We start from the raw sequence: 20,863 nt of genomic DNA on the forward strand, positions 1-20,863 counted from the left end.
CAGGCAGCAAATGGCGCCGCTGCCCCTCGCTGCCATGCGCAGGCGCGCCTCACTCGGTCCGGAAAGCGCGCTCTCGCTCCGATGAGGGCGCGCCGCCGCCGCAGCCCTGCCCTGTTTGCGCGCGGGGGCGGGGCTTGCGGGGAGGCCCGCCCAGCTGCGCGGCTCCTCGGCTCTCCTCTCGAGCAGAGTTGACTATATATGGTCAAAGCCAGGAGGAGAGACGGGAAAGTGGCCCGGGCGGCGCTTCCTGGTTGGGGCTCCGCCGGCGTGCCCGCCCGCCCCACTCCCGCCCGCCAGCCAGCCGCCCTGCAGAGAGCGGAGTGACGCGCGAAGATGCCCTTCGAGCCGAGTGAGTGCGGGGCGGGTTGGGTTGGGTTGGGGGGCCGGGGCTGCCCTTGCAAGGAGGGGGAGGCACGTCGGGGCTGCGGCCGCTCCCTCCCTCCAGCCCCGGGGCCCCTGCGGGCGCCTGGCCGAGCCTCCAGGCAGGGGGGGAGGGGGCGGCAACAGGTGGAAGCGGCCCGGCCCGGCCAAGCGGCGCCTTCTTCCCCTCGACGCCCATGTGCTTTCCCCCCGTGCAGGACAAGTGTTCGCCAGCCTCCCCCAGGTGGAAAGAGGCGTCTCCAAAATCCTCGGCGGCGACCCAAAGGGCAGCAACTTCCTCTACACCAACGGGAAGTGTGTCATCATTCGGAACATTGATGTAATGTAGCCTTCCTTGCTGCTTCTTCCTCAAATGTTTCATTTTGCATGGGCAGTTCGCTCGCGTCTGTGCCACTGAGTCCCGGGAGGACATTGGGCCACATCAAAGGGGTTTAATTGCATTTAATGTGCTCTTTTATGGCCCAGCACGGCTTACACTGATCTCCTCTCCTCCGCATTATCCTCACAGGTAGCAGGTGAGGCTGAGAGGCCCAAGGTCAGCCAGCAGGCTTCCTTGACAGCGTGGGGTTTGAACCCGGGTCTCCTGGACCCTAGGCTGGTACTCCAGCCACGACAGCATTCACATGAATGAGGGGCTGATGAAGTTGTAGGTGGCAAGAAATGAAAAAGGCAGAGTGGTGGTGGGGGGCGGGGAGAGTGAATGTGTCTGTTCCAATACCGATTAGTTGCCTTAAGCGTTGAGAGGGGTATGGAAAAGTATTAACTTAAGTCATTCTATAGACAATAGAGGCTAAATTTCTGTTCTCCTGCTGTGTTTTCCCTCATCTCGTGAACAGCACAGCTGGAATCCAACAGGCATTTCCTGCTTTATAGGAATATCATTTTTCAGAATCCCACTTGAAATATTTTCATCTCTGAAAACTTAATTGATAGCTGTAAATCACTTTTTTAATGTGAGCATGTTAGGTGTCAAAATTCAAAGAGAAAATTCTTTTCTACCATGACTGATCTCACACAAGCCATCGTTTCGGTGCTGGGCTGCACATCTGAAAACAACATCTGCTTATGACAATGCACTCAGGTGCTCCAAGGCCTTCCTGGTTTTCACCAACCGTAATTTTCTTCCCTTCACACTTAATAGCAAACTGGCTTGACAGGGAGGAAACTGATGTTTTTATGTGAGTCTCAGGAAAGGTATATTGGCAGTTCTATATCTTAGAAAACATATGCATGAGAATTACGGATGTGAACCAGAAATGTCTAGTTTATACTTTATAAGTCTGGTTTTAATTATGTCCAGTTTAGACTTATAATTTTGGTGTCTGTGTTGTATACATACTTAGTGTTGTTTTCAGATGTGCAGTTTAAAAAAAACTGGGCTCACCAAAGTTAGCACCTCCTCCCTCCCCTGTGTAACAAAGTTGCATTCTTCCCCAGATCTTAAAACTCTTCAAGGAAGCAGGAGACTGGTTCTTACAATCTCTCTGTATTTTGTAAGCTTTCTGAGTATCTCCACCACTCAATGCGATGTAAGAAACAAGACTCATGGGACTGGTTGTCAGCTGAGGCTAGCTAAAGCCCTTTGATAGAAGCACGAGGTGTCATGGAGGTGGGCACCTACAATGCAGGCAGCAGAAGATGCATGGATAGGAGCAGGAGAGCTGATGGGGCCAGGTTATGGGACAGTTAGGCCACATACTACTCTCTTTCAGTTTATTTTTTAAAATTGCGTGCAGGCCTGCTTGGAAGTCATGATTGACTTCTGGTGACCCCTACTCTGGGGCTTGGATGTTGCCTGCCACTATGTCCCCCCTGGTATTTCTTGAAGGTCCCCCATCCAAGTACTTGCCAGGAATGACAGGATTGGGCTTGCCTTGGCTGTCCAGATCAGGGCTCCTCTGATATATTTTTATCCCAGCTTTCCTGGGAACTGTTGATGAACCATGCTGTGCTAGAGAGAGGTGCCATCTTATGCCCTGTAATAAATGTTTGGTGCTACGTCTAGTTCTCTGAACCATAGATTTCAGTGCTGGATTCAGGTGGGCAGCCATGTTAGTCTGAAGCAGTAAAACAAAGTTTGAGTCCAGTGGTGCCTTTAAGACCAATGGAGTTTTGTTTTGGATATAAGCTGTGGATATGAACACTTGCACCCAAAATTAAACTTTGTTGTTATTAAAGGTGCCATTGGATTCAAATTTCAATGTTGTTATGGGTAATTTTGTACAGAGAAGCTTCAGTCCAAGCCCCACATACAGTCTGAAGTGGTACAGTTGAAGTATCCTCAGTGAAAACTAGGCCTTGGACTGGCTGCTCAGCACTAGCAGTCCTTTTTGTGGCTTCATTCAGAAGTCTATCCAAGGTTCATTGAATGTATGGGAGCTTGTGACTGTGCTTGTACATTTCCTTCACTCCAGAACTTCTCTTTAAATTAGATCTATGTGCTGAGTGTGGGGGTCATGCAGACACAACCACAAGTGGTGCTGAAGACTAATCATAGTTTTTGCAATTGTTTGAATGTGGCCTGAGAGACTGACAGTTTGACCTGAAGTGGTGTTACACACTGTCCTTTCCCAAATAATCTCCCAAAATGCTGGTTTAGCTCTGCTTAGAAGCTTTAAGCTGCTTTTTAAAATTATTAATGTTGGTTTCGGAGTTCCAGATTGCTTTAAGCAAAGGGTGAGGCAGCTGTTACATCTTGTACTATGTTTGGGGACTGTAGGGGAGGGGGGCAAGAGATGAGTTAGCATATGTTTCTTTGGGGGGTTAGTGAGTATTTTGTGTGTGCCTGGAAGTCATGGTTGACTTTTGGAAACCCTAATGAGGCTTGGACATTCAGAGAGGTGACTTGCTATTATCTGTATCTGCGTCCTGGCCCTTGGAGGTCTCCCAGCCAAGTACTTGCCAGGGTCGGCCCAGGATCAGGCTTGCTTGGGCTGTCCAGGTTAGGCCACATACGGTTGGTTTATGATACGCTTTTAGAGGCATAGAAACGTAGAAGCTGGAACGGATCTCAAGAATAATCTAGTTCAGGATTAGCCAAACGTGCTTAACATAAGAACCACAAAGAATAAATGTAAGATGTTGAGAGCCACAAGACATGAACAAAGTTTACGCACATATCTTTATCAAAACTATTAATACTTTTTTTTTGCATAGTAAGATAAAATGCATATAAATGCACTTTAGACCACAACCATGCTAGAAGGAGCCTTTTAAAAAAAAACAAAAAACCAACACTGGGAGTAACAGTCTCCATAAGACTAATATAGGGAAAGGTTGATTTGTATCAAAAATAATAAAATTGTCCCTAGGCGTTTTAGCAGAAAATTACAAGAGTACAGAGTCAATCATTTGGGGGACTTGCACATATTTTTATTCATACACAGTTGTAATACTAAACTAAAAAAAATAGGTATTAGCATGACAAATGATTATGTAGCACAGTAGTTGCCATCAGACAATAACCTTATCAAGCAAAGCACTAAAAAAGAAGCCCCACAGAAGGATGATCAGTGAGGGGGAAATTAGATTGTAATCTAACATAAAGCACTGCTATAAATCCACAAATACCATTTTAGTTCATAATGTGTGCTTTGAAAATTTCTGGTTCAATGCCCTCTCAGACCAGGATCAGCAGTCCAGGATACTTTATCAACCTTCATGAGGGCTTCTGTAAGACTGCATGAATATTTTACCTTCCTGGCTTCATCACCTAGCACAGTATTGGAAATGGACTGCAGGGTGTTATAAGCATCTCTGGTTTCTGTGTTCAAAAGAACATTGTAGGAATTAGAGCCAAATGTCTGCTTAGATTGTGTTTAATCTGCTTCCTTGAATTGTTTTTAAAGCCTCTTTTAAGCTTCTTTCAGACCCTTCCTGGTGTGTTATTTTGGGGTCAGTGTCTCTTTAAAATGTTTGTCTTATTTCTGCTTAAATACAGAAACAGAAATGACAGTATCCTTTATGTTCCATTCTCAACTCCAAACTTTTAAAAAGGTACTTGACTTAAGTGACAAAAATGGAATTTGACCTTGCACTGGAATTTGTGGCTTAGTTATAGTCACTTTCCTGCATGTCACAGCTACAGTAGATTATTTTTAGCATCATTTAAATTTGTCATAGCTCAATCTTAATTGGGCTTATTTAGAAGTTGATTTTTTTGGTCACTTAAATTAGAAGATCTTTAGCAGTATCAAAATACTAACTTTTTCTTCATGGGGTGAGGAACGTGTCTTCTTTTAGCTTTGCATCTAACAAACACTAATGGAGATTCAGTAATGAGCAGTGCGATTACTAACCAGGCAGGCGTGTTAACCTGCATGCATATATTGGGTCACCTGAAGAACAAAAATACCCCCACCGGCTTACTTCAGTCAATGATACATGAAGCATAAGGAAGCATTAAGTAGGCAGAGATGGCTCTTTGGATCACCTATTTGTAGAAGAAAATGGGGTGAGAGTATCAATGATGACAATTTGCATGTCAGAGAAATCTTTCATAATACTTAATGGCTACTGTAGAATCTGAAAGTACAGTCAGCTCCAGATCTGGCAGGTCATTTCAATCAGGAATTCCCGACCATGTGTACCACTGTTTTCCACCCATTGGAGTCTTTCTTCTGGCCCTTCTCCCTTTGCCTTCAGACTTCTTCTGAACCACTCCCTAGTTCTTCATTTGCTGACTGAGCCCTGCCCTGCCCTGGGCCATTTACTTTTTCCTCTCAGCCTTGCTGCTCCCCTTTAGAATCTGAGCAGGTCAGCTAATGGCAGACACCCACCCCTCAAAAGTGTGAAGGCACTCTGGCCAACTAACCCCTTAGGTAGCCCCCGTGTTTTAAGCTGCAAAAGAAAGGACTACAAAACATACCACAGAGCAGCTAAACTTCATTTTCATGAGGCAGTTTGCAGCAATAAACCAGCAATAGAGTTCTAATAAATCAGTTTATAACATAGATCCCAGTAGGCAGCTGTGTTGGTCTGAAGCAATAGAACAAAGCAGTAGACAAGTGCACCTTTAAGACCAACTAAGTTTTATTCAGAATGTAAGCTTTCATATGCTCTTAAGCAGACTTCATCAGACAAATGGGAATGGACGCAGCAATTCTTAATATAAGTTTGCAGTGTGGAATCATTGGAATGTTTTTAGCAGATTAAAAGAATCACAAATAGGATCTGTGTTTGTTTGTGTAGGACAAATACAGATCCTATTTGTGATTCTTTTAATCTGCTAAAAACATTCCCATGATTCTACACTGCAAACTTATATTAAGAATTGCTGCGTCTATTCCCATTTGTCTGATGAAGTCTGCTTAAGAGCATACGAAAGCTTACATTCTGAATAAAACTTAGTTGGTCTTAAAGGTGCACTTGTCTACAGTTTTTAATATATTAAGGAAGAAGAGCAGCGTATAAAGCTCACTATAAATGGAACAGTAAAAACCAATGATACTCACTTGTTTGGGAGCCACATGCTGCTGTTTGACATGGTTTCTGTGGCTCTTCTGAGTGACATTCCTTAATGTGATACCTGCCCCATATTTCAGGTAAATGAGCAAGGCCACTGTCCAGTGGATTTTGTAGCTGACAGGTTATTCCCGCCTTGAAACAGTCACCAATGGAGGAACAAATGGGTTTGTAAGCCTCACTAAGGTACATGGAAGTAAAAGTGGTTCTTTTAGTTGATGGTAATTGCAAATGTGGCTTTCCATGAGCTGCAGAGTGAGTACCATTGGTCTAAAATGTTCTTAAATGCAGACAGCCCTTTAAACATAGAGGAGGACTAGCTCCCTCACTACAGGCAACTGCATAGGTATTGTATATCCAGTCTACCCTCTGTTTTTGCAGGATACAGATTCTACACTGGTGAGTGTGTGTGTGTTTTTTTATACAGCCAGGATTCTTTATTCCAGCCCATGGAAAATATCTAGCTAATATCTATTCCTAAAGGGCTAGCCCCTTTAGGAAGGCAGAAGAGTTTTTCTTTAACACCCTTACGAAGTCAACATCTGAATTTGTCCTGTTCACAGCCTTTTTCATGGTGACGTGAGCATTGGAGTATCTGGTTGGCTCAGCCATTTGGCACAACCAGATGTTCCAGACAGTTTCTAATCTCTTTATGGCTCTGAAACTCTTGGCAATGTGGTGAGCTTGGCCTTCAGGCTCTGTAGAGGACTTGGCTAACAATCCTGTGAACCATTCGTGGTTTTTACCCATAGAAGTCAAATGCTTGCAGGGAGTACCTGGGAGGCACAAGTGAATCATTGCCTTTGGAACCATGGGGGTTGGGGCAAGGATGTAGTGGTGTAGTGCAGTGGCTAAGAGTGGTGGGCTCTAATCTGGAAAACCAGACTGGATTTCCCAGTCCTCCTCCTCTACCTGAAGCCTGCTGGCCAGGCACAGTTCTCTCAGACCTCTCAGCCCCACCTACCACACAAGGTACTGGTTGTGGGGAGCAGAAGGGGTTATAAGCTGCTTTGAAACTTCTGGAGGCAGAGAAAAGCAGGGTATCAAAACCTTCTCTTCTTGTACTGGCACTTCCCAAAACATAGCAGTTGAATAGAACTTTTGACCAGCTCTGTCAAACAGGAAGGAACTTTCCTTCAGTACTTAGGTTCAGATCTGCATTTAAAAATAATAATTCTTTTTGTAGAATCCTGCAGTCGCTGATATTTACACGGAGCATGCCCATCAAGTTGTCGTTGCCAAGTATGCACCTAGTGGTTTCTACATTGCATCTGGAGGTACAGTATCATCCCAGTCTGTCTGTCTGGGTAAAAATACGTGGCTGCAGCCAGTTTTGCTGATGCCTGCTTCCTCCATATTTTGCTATATCTGTGGGCTCTCTCTATAAAAGTAATGAATCTGGTAATCCATGTGTGTTTATTCTAATCATGTAGCTTACCTGTGGTTGGGAACGCTTCAGAGTACCAGTACCTTGGTTCCTGTAGCTGGTCCTTCCTCCCTTCACCTATTGGGATGTCACCAGATGCTGGCATTTCCAAGCCTGACTTTACAACCACAAAGACTAGAAACATGCTTTTAGTAAGGAAAAGATTACTCTGAAGCTCACCTGGAACCCAGTAGCATATTCAGCCTATGCTCACGTGAATACAGTTATTGGGTATGCTGTGGTATAAATAAGTCGAATATAGCTGGTGACTTTCAGGGTTCTTCATAATTTTTTTAAGTAATGTGGATAACCTAATATTAAAATCTAGATATTGTCATGTTTGTCTTCTATATTTTGTTTAACTGTATAACATTTTCAGGTATAAATGTGAAATTAATTTTAGAATTCATTGTCAGTACTTGTGCTTTCAGTACAAGCAGAAGAGGAGTGTAAATATGCGGACAAACTGCTTTAGAGCAATGTACACTTTTGCCCAGATTTGGATGGCCCAGGCGAGCCTGATCTTGAAAGTAGCATACCCAGAGGCAGGCAATGGCTAGCCACCTCTGCTTCTGTCTCTTCTTGGGAACCCTGCAGGGTTGTCATAAGTCAGCTGCAACTTGATGGCACTTCCCTCCTCCGCTGCTGCACTTTTGGACAAGGGATGTGTTACCACAGAGATAACGCAGCAATGCTCCTGGGCTTGAAACAGTTAATGAGGGTGATGACTGAAGGCTTCATGCCCAGTGGTGAAAGGTGGTACGGGTTGACTTGGCATTCGGGGACTATTCTTGGCAGCATAAAGTTAGAGGTTCCGTTCATGTGCTGCTCCCTCCATTCCATTGAAGAGGGCTGGAACAAGATCTTTTTCTTGAATCTTGTCCATGTTTATTAGTACTTGTAATTACAAATCCAATTATGTAATTTGAAACAAGTAGAAACAGTTGTTGTATTCACCAGTACTGAATACAGGCTCCTTGAGGTGGGAGGTGGAATCTCAAGTCCTATGCGGGGTGGAAATCAATACAGCCTTATTTATATATGAGTACCAACATTTTTTTAACAACAAAAAACAGAACATTTTCCCTCAATAATATATGATTACGTGTCCCAAAGGCTTAAATAAAACTGATCTAAAGGCATTGCACAGGGTGTGCCTGTCTTCTTAGCCAGTTTGGTGTAGTGGTTAAATATGCAGACTCTTATCTGGGAGAACCAGGTTTGATTCCCCAGTTCTCCACCTGCAGCTGCTGGAATGGCCTTGGTTCAGCCATAGCTCTCGCAGAGCTGTCCTTGAAAGGACAGCTTATGTGAGAGCTCTCTCAGTCCCACCTACCTTGCAGGTGTCTGTGGTGGGGGAGGAAGGCAAAGGAGATTGTAAGCCACTTGAAGGGCAGGGTATAAATCCAATATCATCATCTTCTTAGAACTCCCTTGACTGAGTTCTGGGGAGTCAGATGCATAGCTGATGTCACAGCCTTCAAATTGTGTTCTTGTCAGGTTCCTTAGATATTGAGCAGATTAAATTTCAAACTGCTGCCTGCACAGTGGTATAATGATGATAGGCTGAGTTTCACCAGGTCTTTTTTTTTTTTAGCAGGAACTCCTCCTAAGGAAAAGGGCCTGCAGGGTGAGCTGATTGCTCAGGCATGGCTTGGCCTACCTTTTCCTGGCCCCTTCATCCCCACATCGTGGCTACTAATGACATCAGTGGGTGTGACAGGATACTAGACTGGCTGTAGCAGGTAGACACAGGCCTCAGACCCACTTGCCACCCTCTTTGTCCCTTGGACTTCAGCCCCAACCTCTGCTGAAGGTGCTGGTACCTCATACTGGTGTGTGCCAGCACATAAAAAGCTCTGCATATACTTGCTGTCGTTGTGTCTCCAGAGGCCCCTAATAACAAGTGAGAAGCAGCACTCAATCACAGTCTGCCTCTGTGCTTGGGAGGTCAGCTGTTCATTAGGACTGGAACATCCGAGTGTGACGGACTGAGGGTCAAGCATAGCCTCGCTCTTACAGTGTCCTTGTGTGTTGTGACAGACATATCTGGTAAGCTCCGGATCTGGGATACCACTCAGAAGGAACACCTATTGAAGTATGAATATCAGCCGTTTGCAGGAAAAATCAAAGACATTGCATGGACAGAAGACAGCAAAAGGCTTGCTGCTGTTGGAGAAGGAAGGGAAAAGTGAGTAGGGGATGCAAGCATTCTCTTTAAAGTCTTGGAGGAAAACTGCATCTTTGTCTTGCATTTAAGCTTCTAGGTTCATTGTTGATAAGCTGATGGCTTAACAGCTAGGAACCTTTTAATAGTATGAAGGATATGTTGACAAACTACTCTTAAATGGCACCAAGCAGTCATGCTGGTGTTCTATGTGTTTAGTTGTCTCCTAGTATTTTATCTTTGGGTGTGATAAAGGATTCCTGTAGTTTATGCACTGACCCCAAAACACTCAAAGAAATTCTTCCCACTGAAACCCTGAAGTACAATTTAAGCACTTTAGTAGTGCTTAAATATCCGAAGACATCCAGCTGTCCTCCTCAACAGGGCACTTTTTTGGTCCTGGCCCCAACCTGGTGGAACTCTGCCAAATGCTGGGATCTTCTACAGTTCCGCAGGGCCTGTAAAGGTGGAGATGTTCCATCAGGCCTTTGGTTGAGGACAGCAACAGTTATCATCTTGGCTGGCACGCTCTTCTGCCCTCCGTGTCTATCCTGCCCTCTTCCCCCCCATCTGTGAAGTGGCTGGCAGTATGCAATTGCTAAGCAGTCGGGTTAAAACAGATAAAAGGAAGTCCTTCTTCACCCAAAGGGTGATTAACATGTGGAATTCACTGCCATAGGAGGTGGTGGCGGCTACAAGCATAGCCAGCTTCAAGAGGGGGTTAGATAAAAATATGGAGCAGAGGTCCATCAGTGGCTATTAGCCACAGTGTGTGTGTGTGTATATATACACACACACACACAATTTTTTTGGCCACTGTGTGACACAGTGTTGGACTGGATGGGCCATTGGCCTGATCCAACATGGCTTCTCTTATGTTATGTTTTTATGCAACTGTAATAATAGGATTTTGACATCTGTTTTTAGACTGTAAATAACTGTTGTTTTAAATTGTTATGTTTGATGTTTCTGTTTCTTGATATGGTAGGGATGGGCAATTCATAAATCTAATAATAAATAAATAAAATATTCCCACAAGCTGAGCAGTCATCTAGGTAGAACAAAGTTTGAGTCCATTGGCACCTTTAAGACCAACGAAGTTTAATGTTGAGTATAAGCTTTCCTGTGTATGCACACTTCATCAGATACACTGAAACAAGTTTTCCTCAAGCCTTACATATAGGTAGAGAGAGGAGGGGGTTGTTTGTCAGGTAGGGCTAGTTAATGTTCATGGCAGTTTCCTTCATCTTCTAAAGAAGGACAATTATAAATGTACTTGGGTAAAATATGTAGAAAATAAGTTGGAGAGGATTAGTCTTTCCTTCCCAGTACTTAATAATACAAACCATCAAGACGCTCTAAACTTGACTAGACTGAGGGTGACAAATATAGATCAAATTAGCATCTCAGTTCATGCAAGGCATGTGTGCTTCACACAAGGGATTGTGTCCCCTGAGAAAATTCCTCCTTATATGCGCTTCCTTACGATCCCCAATTTAAATACGTTTTTACACTAGCTAGGCTGAATGTTTTTCCAACTGCAGAGCTAAGGGGACGTTTTGCTAGAATTTTATACTCAGACCAGTTGTGTGACTGTGCATCAGGTATAATAGAGACACTAGATCACCTTATGTTGTTCTGCTATCAGTGGATTGTGCCTAGATCCTTTTGGATTGCTCCTATCTTACATAAACATTGACTTTCTGTGGAATCTTGGGTGAGAACTCTACTGCTGGCAGATGTGGACCTGAAATAACTCACTCAGTGGCAAAGTATTTGTTAATAGTGTTCTCTCTAAAATGGCCTTGTTGTGCTGCTATTATGTACTAAGATTTTACTTGAATTTTATAATAAAGAGTTTTATGTAATTTTATATTAATATTAGGTAGTCTGTTGTGATCATGATTATTGATTTTCCTCCTTGTTAGTCTTTGGTTTTAAATTATTTGTAATTTGTTTTGTATTTGCTGTCTTGTTTTATCTTGAGCTTAAGACTATTGGTCAAAGAAGCTAACAAATAGAAGGAAAGGTTAAAGTCAGGATGCATAAGCAACCAGGCAATAAATATAGTTGAGATGGAATTTAAGCAATTGGTAGGCCTGTGAATGGCAGCAAATTAGCATACAAATACAAGCGTTAACAGATGTGAGAACTGTTTAAGTTCAGTGGGTAGTTGGCCTAAAAACTCTGTTGCATTGGGGTCTTGCTTTGCGTTTCCACATTTTGCACCACAGATTAAACTTGTAGCTGTAAGCAGCTTTAGTTGAAGACTGAGCAGTGGGAATGAATTGCTTCAAGGAACTCTCCCCAAATAAACACAGGATGTGTAGACATGGTGTGCATTTAGCTGTGAAGTTTAGTGGCTGATATCTTACCTGAGGCTGGAGGAAGCTCCCACAGCCTCTGGAGCCTTCCTCTGACTTATGTTAGACTCTTAGACACATACAATCACAGTGGTGGAAGGGACCATCTAGTCCAACTCCTTAATGCATGATCAGCCTATACTATAGGCCATTGCTTTTAGATTTGTCTTCCCATTTTAAACCCAGTCTTGTTGCTAAAGACCGCTGATGTGATTAGGTTGTCTGAACAGATGGAATCCAGTTTAAAAGCTGGGAAAATTTGTGCAGAAGTGTAGCAACAGCATCAGTGCTGAAGCCTGGCCTGTAATGTCTGTGTTTCCAGAATGCTGACCACTGCATTCTCTTGCTCCCATTCTGCAGTGCCCACAGGTACAAAAATAACACATTTTAGGTTTCCTATTATCTTGTATAGGAGCTAGGCATCTGTAAACTACTTGAGAAGTTAGGAATGCTTTCAAATACTATGTTTTCAAAATCATGCTGTGTCAGTTGGATACAGAAAATTCATAGTTGTCTGTTTGTCTATAATCCAAACTGAATCCCTTTCAGAAGCAATTGATGGGGGCTAGATCACACGTATAGGTCATCCTTCTCTTCCTCTTGCATTCCAGAGCATATGTGGGTTGGCAGGAATGTGTTAAGCCTTTTAAAACTAACCTTAAGTGGCTGGTAGTGTAAGTCAGCAATCAGCATATTGCAGTATTTAATTCAGAGCATTGTTTATTCTTTTCTGAATTTCTGTGTGTCCTATTTTGCTCCATCTTTGGTTTCTTGCTAATGGATAAAGCTTTCAAAAGCACGTGCACACACAGACACACACCCAGCAAGGCTGAAATCACATGAGATTAACTGGGTGACCTAATTTCCATTGTCTAAGAAGGTTCAACATGCTGACTGTGCTGAGCCCCATACATAGCTTGCCATTGTTTTACATGGCTTGTATTTTGTTCCTCTTTTGACAGATTTGGAGCTGTGTTCCTTTGGGATACTGGATCTTCAGTTGGTGAAATCACTGGCCACAACAAGGTGATCAATAGCGTAGATATTAAACAGACAAGGCCTTACCGCCTAGCAACTGGCAGTGATGACAACTGTGCTGCATTTTTTGAAGGACCACCATTCAAATTCAAGTTTACAATAAGTGTGAGTGTTCATATTTAATTATCTGTGTGTGGTCTTTGTTGTGTGGAAATCCAACCACATATATGCATGGGAAGGAACATTTCTTTCAATAGAAGCCCTCCCCCCGATAGGGTGGCATTCTACAAAGTCCTCCAATTTTGGAGGAGATCTAGGGGTTACTGTTGAAGTTGGGAGCTTAAAAGCTGAAGCAGTGTGTTTTGCATTAGTTTGTGAAGTCTTGGGGCTTTGCGTTGTTGTGCTTACTTTAGATAAGACATCCTGGTTGGAGGGGGATGGTAAGGCTTTCAAATATTTGCCATAGGTGTCCTTGCAGAACAATTTAAGACTTCAGAAGATTTTATTCTTTCCAGAAGTTTTACAGACCTAATCTCATCTTGCACTTTGAGAGACTATTTCAGTTTTACTTTGCTTTCTGTTTAAATCTGTTCTGAATATACAAGATTCCCACAAAATAAAATTTTCCAAGATGAGAAGTAGTCTGACACACTTCTAAAATTTTTACGTAATATTGTTCAAGAGTATCCTGTGAGGGAGGCATCTGTGAATTTCCTGCATTGTGCAGGAGGTTGGACTAGATGATCCTGGAGGTCCATTCTAGCTCTTTGATTCTAGATAGCTTTAATCTATAAACTCTGCACTAGGGGTATGCTTTCGGGTCTACCTGAGCTACAACAATACCTGAAAAATATTAATATTTTTGAGTATATTTCAGCTTTTCAGATATATATTGGAAATGACCAGTAAATACAAAAACAGCTATTCAAACCGGGCTGCAGGAGAATCCAGTCCCAGAAGCTGCTGTACCGCAGGGAGCTGTCTGCTAGCCAGGGCACAGCAGTTCCTGGGGCCAGCTTCTCCTGCATCTTGGTTGAAACTGCACTGCAGGAGAAGCCATTGCAGCCAGGATCTGTATGCAGCAGGGAAGGGCCTTCCCACTTCACAGAGATCCTGGGGTCACCTCTTGCAGCACAGTTTAAACCGTGCTGCAGGAGAAGCCAAGCCAGCCCCAGGATTGGGCTGGTTTGTTTGTTTGGTTTTTACGGTTATTTTTCTTCTTGGGTCTATTGGAACTGAAAACATTCAGGATTTCCAAAAAATAATGTATCCTAATACCATGCCAGTATTGGGATCCAGGATTTTTTCAGAAATACTTAATAGATCCAAACTGGGGAAAAAAACATTAAAAAAATTGCGCACTCCTCTGCACTTTTTCATGGGGCTGTGACTCTTATTTGTATAAAGTTTATAGAAGATGACGACTGCAGATTTATACCCCGCCTTTCTCTCTGAATCAGAGACTCAGAGCGGCTTACAGTCTCCTATATCTTCTCCACCAACAACAGACAGCCTGTGAGGTGGGTGGGGCTGAGAGGGCTCTCACAGCAGCTGACCTTTCAAGGACAACTCCTGCGATAGCTATGGCTGACCCAAGGCCATTCCAGCAGCTGCAAGTGGAGGAGTGGGGAATCAAACCTGGTTCTCCCAGATAAGAGTCTGCACACTTAACCACTACACCAAACTGGCTCTCAGTAAGTCATTCAGTATTCAGTACGTCATCTGGATCTCAGTTGTCTTTGTACTGGAAGTCATGCTCATATAGGGTCCTGTAAACAGAAGGCCCAGTACATGTAGGCTCCTGCTTCACTGTGAGATCCAGCCTGTGGCAGACAGTTAAGACTGGGTGGCAGATTGCCCAGGGCCAATGTTAATCCTCCACTGCATGCCAGATAAAGCCACTTCTGTGTAAGGTCTCTGTGCTGCTAGAGTGGCATATCTAGTTTAACACCTACATTCTTTTGGTGAGCTTGTGTCAGATGCTAACAAAAATCTGTCCACTCCCCCACTTTGACCTTTCTGAGAGATGCTTTATACTCCAACTGCCCTCAAGCAAATAAAAAGGGGTCACGTGTAAGCTCTGTGCTCCCCAAAGGCCTCTTATATGGAAACCTGCAAGACCAAGGCTGTACTTCTGGGTCAGGTGAGCTGAGATCACTTTTTCTTAGATATTTGACTTGACAGACAAGACACAGAGGGAGGTGAACAGCAAAGGTTTATTTAACAGAAAATAAAATATTTAATAAGGTAAATTTGATGCTTGGATAATTCAGACATAAGTAGAACAAAGTAGGGTCAAATAGCTCCTTTAAAACCAACAAAGTTTTATTCAGAATGTAAGCTTTCGTATGCAGGCATAGTTCTTCAGATGAGGGAATGGGGTACAGTGAAAAACATATAGCTGGTGGGTTAGCAGTGTAAACTGGTACAAAGTTAGGATCAAATGGCAAAATAGTGTAGTAAATTGAAAGACCATTTGGTCTGGATAGCATTTGTGTGGAAAACCAATAAAAGTAAATCCAGTAAATATTCTCCAGAGAACTCCTAGTATGTGTTAGAATAATCAGCAAACTAGAATCTCTGGTGCAAACTGCAACAGCCTGAAAACAGAGATGACAATAGGTAGAAATTGACTGGAGTCACTTGACTGGGAGATGAGACTTTAATTGCCATTTTCTCTGACAGGACCATAACCGTTTTGTCAACTGTGTGAGGTTTTCTCCGGATGGAAATAGACTTGCTACAGCCAGCGCAGATGGCCAGGTAAAAACAAACCATTTATCATGACAAGATGCAATTAGTAGAGTGGGTGGAGCCTGTTCAGATGCAGAGGTTTTTTTGCAGAATCTTTGTTTTTTTAAAGTATCTTGGCTAGCATACCTGAGACTTTAGTCCACATTCCCACACACCAGAGGCAATGCACCATTCCATCCTAAGCCAGTTTGCTGGCAAAAGACAATCTACAGTATGTGGGTGTGCCAGTGAACTGTACTGCAGTTGAGGCGTTCATGCTTTGGGAAGATTTAAGTTTTGACTCTGTGTGCAAGGAAAGAAGGAAGGGATTGTGCAAGCCCAAATATCTCAGTCATGTTGTGGGACCCTTTCATGACGTGTGACTGAAGGCAGGGCTTGCTGGGGGAGGGGAAAGCAGAAATTTCTAATTAGCAGGCCTTACCAAAGAGAAGGGAACACGTGAATCTGGATTTTCTCTGCTCCCCTGCATAGCAGCAAGCCAGGGATTGCCGTGGTTTGATTTCACACATGTGCTCTACAGTTTGGTTGGCTGAGGTCATTGGTTTGACTGTTGGCAGCTTTCTTGACTTTCAGTGCAGTCCTAAACAGAGTTGCACCTTTCTGCATCCATTGAATTCCACAGACTTGGAAGAGTGTGGCTCTGCTTAGGATGTCACTTTGAAAGAACCAAGTGGGACAACATTCTGCTCTTTGTTCAAGCTATTGCGGCCAGAGGAAAGCAGCAGTTTCCATTGTAGCAAGAGCTGCAAATGTTGGATCTTTTACTTAAAACAAGATCCAGTAAAACAAGCATTTCAAAAGCAGAGAGAGTGGCTGTTACTTTCATTAAATAAATACTAGGGAAAACCCATTCTTGCCTTAGACTGTATTACCAGAAGTTTAAAATGAATGGCACCAGCTCCAGCACTTGACGTTTCAGGCCCTATGCCTTTGCATACATGTATTTGCATGTGTTTGAATGCTGTGGGGGGAGGTATTATCTGTAGAGCAGTCAAATGAATTACTAGTAATAAATGATGTTAGGAATCCAGTAGTACCTTTAAAGATTGTTTAATCTTGCTACAACAGATTAACACAACTACTTTTCTGGAACTGGTATTTTCTGACATCTTCAGCAGCTGTTTAGAAATGTATTGTCTGAAGCTCTTGGAGCTTAGCTCTTCATGTATCAAAGCTATTAGCAGTGGAAGAACCTCTTGGGCTAAGGGAGGTGGCCACCATTTGCAGAACAGCTCTATAAGAGCCAGTTCAGTTTCTTCAAAGTACGGTAACCTGTGTTTAAGGTGTTTGTGTGTCTCTCTCTCTCTTTAAAAGATTTTTGTTTATGATGGAAAAACTGGTGAAAAAGTAGGTGCTCTGGGTGGAAGTAAAGCACACGATGGAGGCATTTATGCAGTAAGTGGCTCTCCCCTCTGGTGTGTTCTCCCCTAAATTGAAATGTCTGTTTCCATTTGCCATTTGTATTTTGATTCTGTAGATCTGCTTTTATTGAAGCAACATGGATATTGCTTTGCTCTCATGATCCTTGGGCAGGTGAGGCTGTTCCATAAGGCAGGAGTCACAAGAGAAAAAGCAGTCCTGCAGATAAGAGGAGCCAGGGCCATGAAGGGCTTTGTATGTGATAGCCAGTACCTCAAACTGAGCTGGATAACAAACTGGCACCCATTGGATGGTCTACGGGGCAAGCTTGTCCTTGGTCACAGATGAGTTCAGTGTGACTTGCTCTTGAGCACAGCCACTGAGCTCTTTGTAGGGCCAATGGTTAAGGCGGTGGCAATCCTCCTGCACTGGCCTCCCCTGCCCTGTCCCACATACTGTGGCCAATTCCCCTGCACGTGCTGTCTCACCTGTGGCAGCACACATAAGTCAGACCTGGGACTTGGTAGAGTGCTGCAGGCCGCCATCCTGATTAAGTAGTTGATGTTGTGGGTTTTAGTGATACTGTGATGCCTTATGTTTTAATTATGTTAAATGGCTGTTTATGCTTGTTGTAACCTGCTCTGTGCAGGGAGAGCAGGCTAGAAATTCAATTAAATAAATAAATAATTGGCAGTGGCCCTAATTTTTATTATTAGGGACATGTCTTTTTAGTTGGAACAAGTAAAGGTACTCTGCATTTCAATGTATTACATTTCCATTATGGATTTTGTTGGTGTGTTAGTACCCGCACTCTTCTTTTCTCCCCAGCGGGTACCCAAAACAACTTCCAACCTAATTCTCCGCTCTGCCATTTTTACCTTTACAATAATACCCCTGCGAGGTGGCTGAGGCTGAAAAGAGAGTGGCTGGCCCAAGGAAGGTTGCTCGTGCCAGAGTGCACACCCCCCATTACTGAGGAACCACAATGCCACTCAAGGCTGCTTTCTAATGGGATCTGCCCCCTTCAGCTCAGAAATGTGTCTCTGGCAAAATGAATTTCTGACCCACTGGGGAGTAAGGTGTTGGTGCTCCCAGGTGCATAGGGTGTGGCTGTATTTTTAAGTCTCTCCCCTTTTTTCTTCTCCAACAGATAAGCTGGAGTCCAGATGGCAATCACCTCCTTTCTGCTTCTGGGGACAAAACTGCAAAGATCTGGGACATTGGTGCCAATAGCCTAGTGAATACCTTCACCATGGGATCAGATGTTCTGGATCAGCAGCTGGGATGCCTGTGGCAAAAAGACCATTTGTTAACTCTGTCCCTTTCAGGCTACATCAATTACCTGGATAAGAACAATCCCAGCAAACCTCTCCGCATCATAAAGGTTTGTTGGCTTACTGAGCATGCATTTTCACATATTCTTCAATTTCTTGACGTTTATCTGTAATTAAAAGAATTGTTTGCATAAGAATGGCTTGAACTACTGGCACTTCAGAGACTGTGCAAACCCCCAAACAGTACAGTTGATATTAGAAAGTTGAGTACAGTGGAGCAATTGCTGCTGCTGTTAACCATTTCTGAACGTTTTCTGAGAGGGGAAGGGAAATGTTTGTGGCAAAACAAGGCTGAGAGAAAAGCACCTTTTTAATCACTTCATTCCCCTATTAAGATTTTATATTACTTTGTTGGAATGTTTCAGGCAATGGCTAAGGTCCAGAGAACTGTGCAATGAATTCTGCATGCTGTGCCCTAACAGCTATGGAATTAATTGTGCTGCTTAAATTTCCTCTCCATCCTGTCCCCTTTTGGAGATGGTGGGATGGTCTGGGGCAGTTTGAGGTGCATCTTGGGAAGACAGAAGGGCTTAACATTTGGCTAGCAAAACTCATAAGCCAGGTCTTTGGATCCTGGCAATTGCTTGAAATTCACTTGCTTATCATTCTGCCCTGGAGCCTATCCATTCAAAACTGAGTTTTGTTCCTTTTTCCCCAGCATGCCTATCTCCAAGCTACTGTTTGCACCCTGGCAGAAAGTTTGTAATTGCTTATATGAGCCTCTGTATTCCCTCTGAAAGGCAAATGGGGGATAACTAGAATGAGAGAAGTTCGGGAAGGAAAGATTTAACCATCTCCAGTTCTGCTTTCCCCAACCTAATTCAGGCCCCTTTCACTGCAGCTTTCAAGTTTGTGGCTATCTTTCATTGCATAAGTTGTGAACAGCAAGAAACATTTTTTTAAAGCAGTCTAATACTTTGCAACAATTATGTTCTTTTGCAGGGTCACACTAAATCTATACAGTGTCTTACGGTGCATAGAAATGGGGGGAAATCCTATATTTACTCTGGGAGCCATGATGGACATATTAATATCCTTTGAATGACCAACTAATTATTTGCATGCATAGAATATTGTCCTGGAGATTTCTGTCTTCGATGTTCTTCTTGACTTTTTTCTGCTTGCTGAGAGCTCTCTGCTTACAGGGAGGAAGTACTTAAAATAACTACTGAATAAAAGTGTTACAACCTCAGAATTCTCCAGCTGTCTCACTGAGGTTGCAGTTGTCTTGGTGCTGCCACTACTGCCCTGTTGGGAGCACAAAGATTTATTTATTTATTTATTTATTTATTTATATATATTGGGATTTATACCCCGCCCTTCGCACCGAAGTGTCTCAGGGCGGCTAGATTTGCTGGGGTAATTTTTGCTTGCTGAATTTCAGGTGGCTGCTTTTCTGAGCCAACCTCAAGGAATGTAAATTTTGTTAGGGTCTGCAAAGCATCTTTTGGAAACTGGATGCAATTTACTTAACAGATGAACTTTGAAAGTATTTATTTCAAGCCTTGTGTGGAAGATGAAATGTGTTGATGGCTGACTTGTGCTGCTTGCTACAGACACCTCCCTCCCCATCTTTTCCCCTATAGGTGGAAAAGCACCTGGGGTTGTATGAGGATTGTATTGGTCAAAGAAAAAACATGGGAGAAGAAGAGTTAAACACTTGACATCACTGTGGCTCTAACCAGATTTGAAGTTGCATTTCAGTGGTTTCCAGTTTGTGCATTTGTCAAAAGTGTTCAAGGAATTATCACAGTTCTTCTGATATCTTGTCTCATTTCCCCAAAAGTTCCTTTGCAATCCTGAACTTCTCTGGTTCTCATTGGGCGTTTTCGCACTGACCTTAATCGGCAGCGACACCCTTCTTCAGCACGCAGGATCTGCGCGGATTTTGCACCAATTGCCACGGAGCACCTGGAAGAGCCGGAAAGTCCTGCGGCTTTTGTGGCGCAAATGGAAACTGGTTTTTGGCGGTTTCCATTTGCGCAGCAAAAGCCGCGGGACTTTCCGGCTCTTCCGGGTGCTCTGCGGCAATTGGTGCGAAATCCGCGCAGATCCTGCGCGCTGAAGAGGGGCGTCGCTGCCGATTAAGGTCAGTGCGAAAAGGCCCGTTGTCTACCAGACCAGTTCTGAGCAGCATGTTTACTTCAAATGAGGTTTCATTTTCAGTTGTTAATATACAGGACTGTATTTACAAATGGCCAAAACCTTTCTTATGTTTTCCTTCTGTTGTTTATTGTTGTAATTCAGTAAATCTCTAAAGTGGATCATTATATGAATATTTCCTTAATATCTTTCTCACATTATTGGGAGTCTGAGACGGGTGAAAACAATAGCTTTTTGGGGAAGGGACACACCAACCAGGTTTCCCGCATGGCAGTGGATGAATGGGACCAGTTGGTTAGCTGCAGCATGGATGACACCGTGCGTTACACCAGCCTCAGCACAAAAGACTACAGGTAGGTGTGTGTTTGTCTCCTGCCTATGTTGTTTACAGTAACTGCACAATGAAAAATAACCCTGTCTTAACTACTGTTCACACTAAGCTGTGCTAGAGTGTGCTGGCATACAAATTTCTAGCCCTTAGTGCAGGTGATTTTAGACTCAGCGCAGGGCAGCAGTCTGAGGCTTGGTCTACCTG

The 20,863-nt window shown here is 43.5% G+C and overlaps 1 protein-coding gene across 1 annotated transcript in view; it reads left to right on the forward strand.

Moving 5' to 3' along the window:
* Positions 1-332: 332 nt before the first annotated feature.
* Positions 333-20,863, forward strand: part of WDR1 (WD repeat domain 1) — a 47,752-nt gene continuing 27,221 nt past the window's right edge. The window contains exons 1-10 of the mRNA XM_060246113.1: positions 333-349; positions 579-700; positions 7,031-7,121; positions 9,314-9,461; positions 12,763-12,943; positions 15,464-15,541; positions 16,847-16,927; positions 18,042-18,275; positions 19,168-19,255; positions 20,525-20,681. Coding sequence (XP_060102096.1) covers positions 334-349; positions 579-700; positions 7,031-7,121; positions 9,314-9,461; positions 12,763-12,943; positions 15,464-15,541; positions 16,847-16,927; positions 18,042-18,275; positions 19,168-19,255; positions 20,525-20,681 — 1,196 coding nt within the window. The 5' untranslated portion in view covers position 333. The remainder of the gene's footprint in view (positions 350-578; positions 701-7,030; positions 7,122-9,313; positions 9,462-12,762; positions 12,944-15,463; positions 15,542-16,846; positions 16,928-18,041; positions 18,276-19,167; positions 19,256-20,524; positions 20,682-20,863) is intronic.

Source organism: Heteronotia binoei, chromosome 9 (assembly GCF_032191835.1).
Source record: "Heteronotia binoei isolate CCM8104 ecotype False Entrance Well chromosome 9, APGP_CSIRO_Hbin_v1, whole genome shotgun sequence".
Taxonomy (NCBI): domain Eukaryota; kingdom Metazoa; phylum Chordata; class Lepidosauria; order Squamata; family Gekkonidae; genus Heteronotia; species Heteronotia binoei.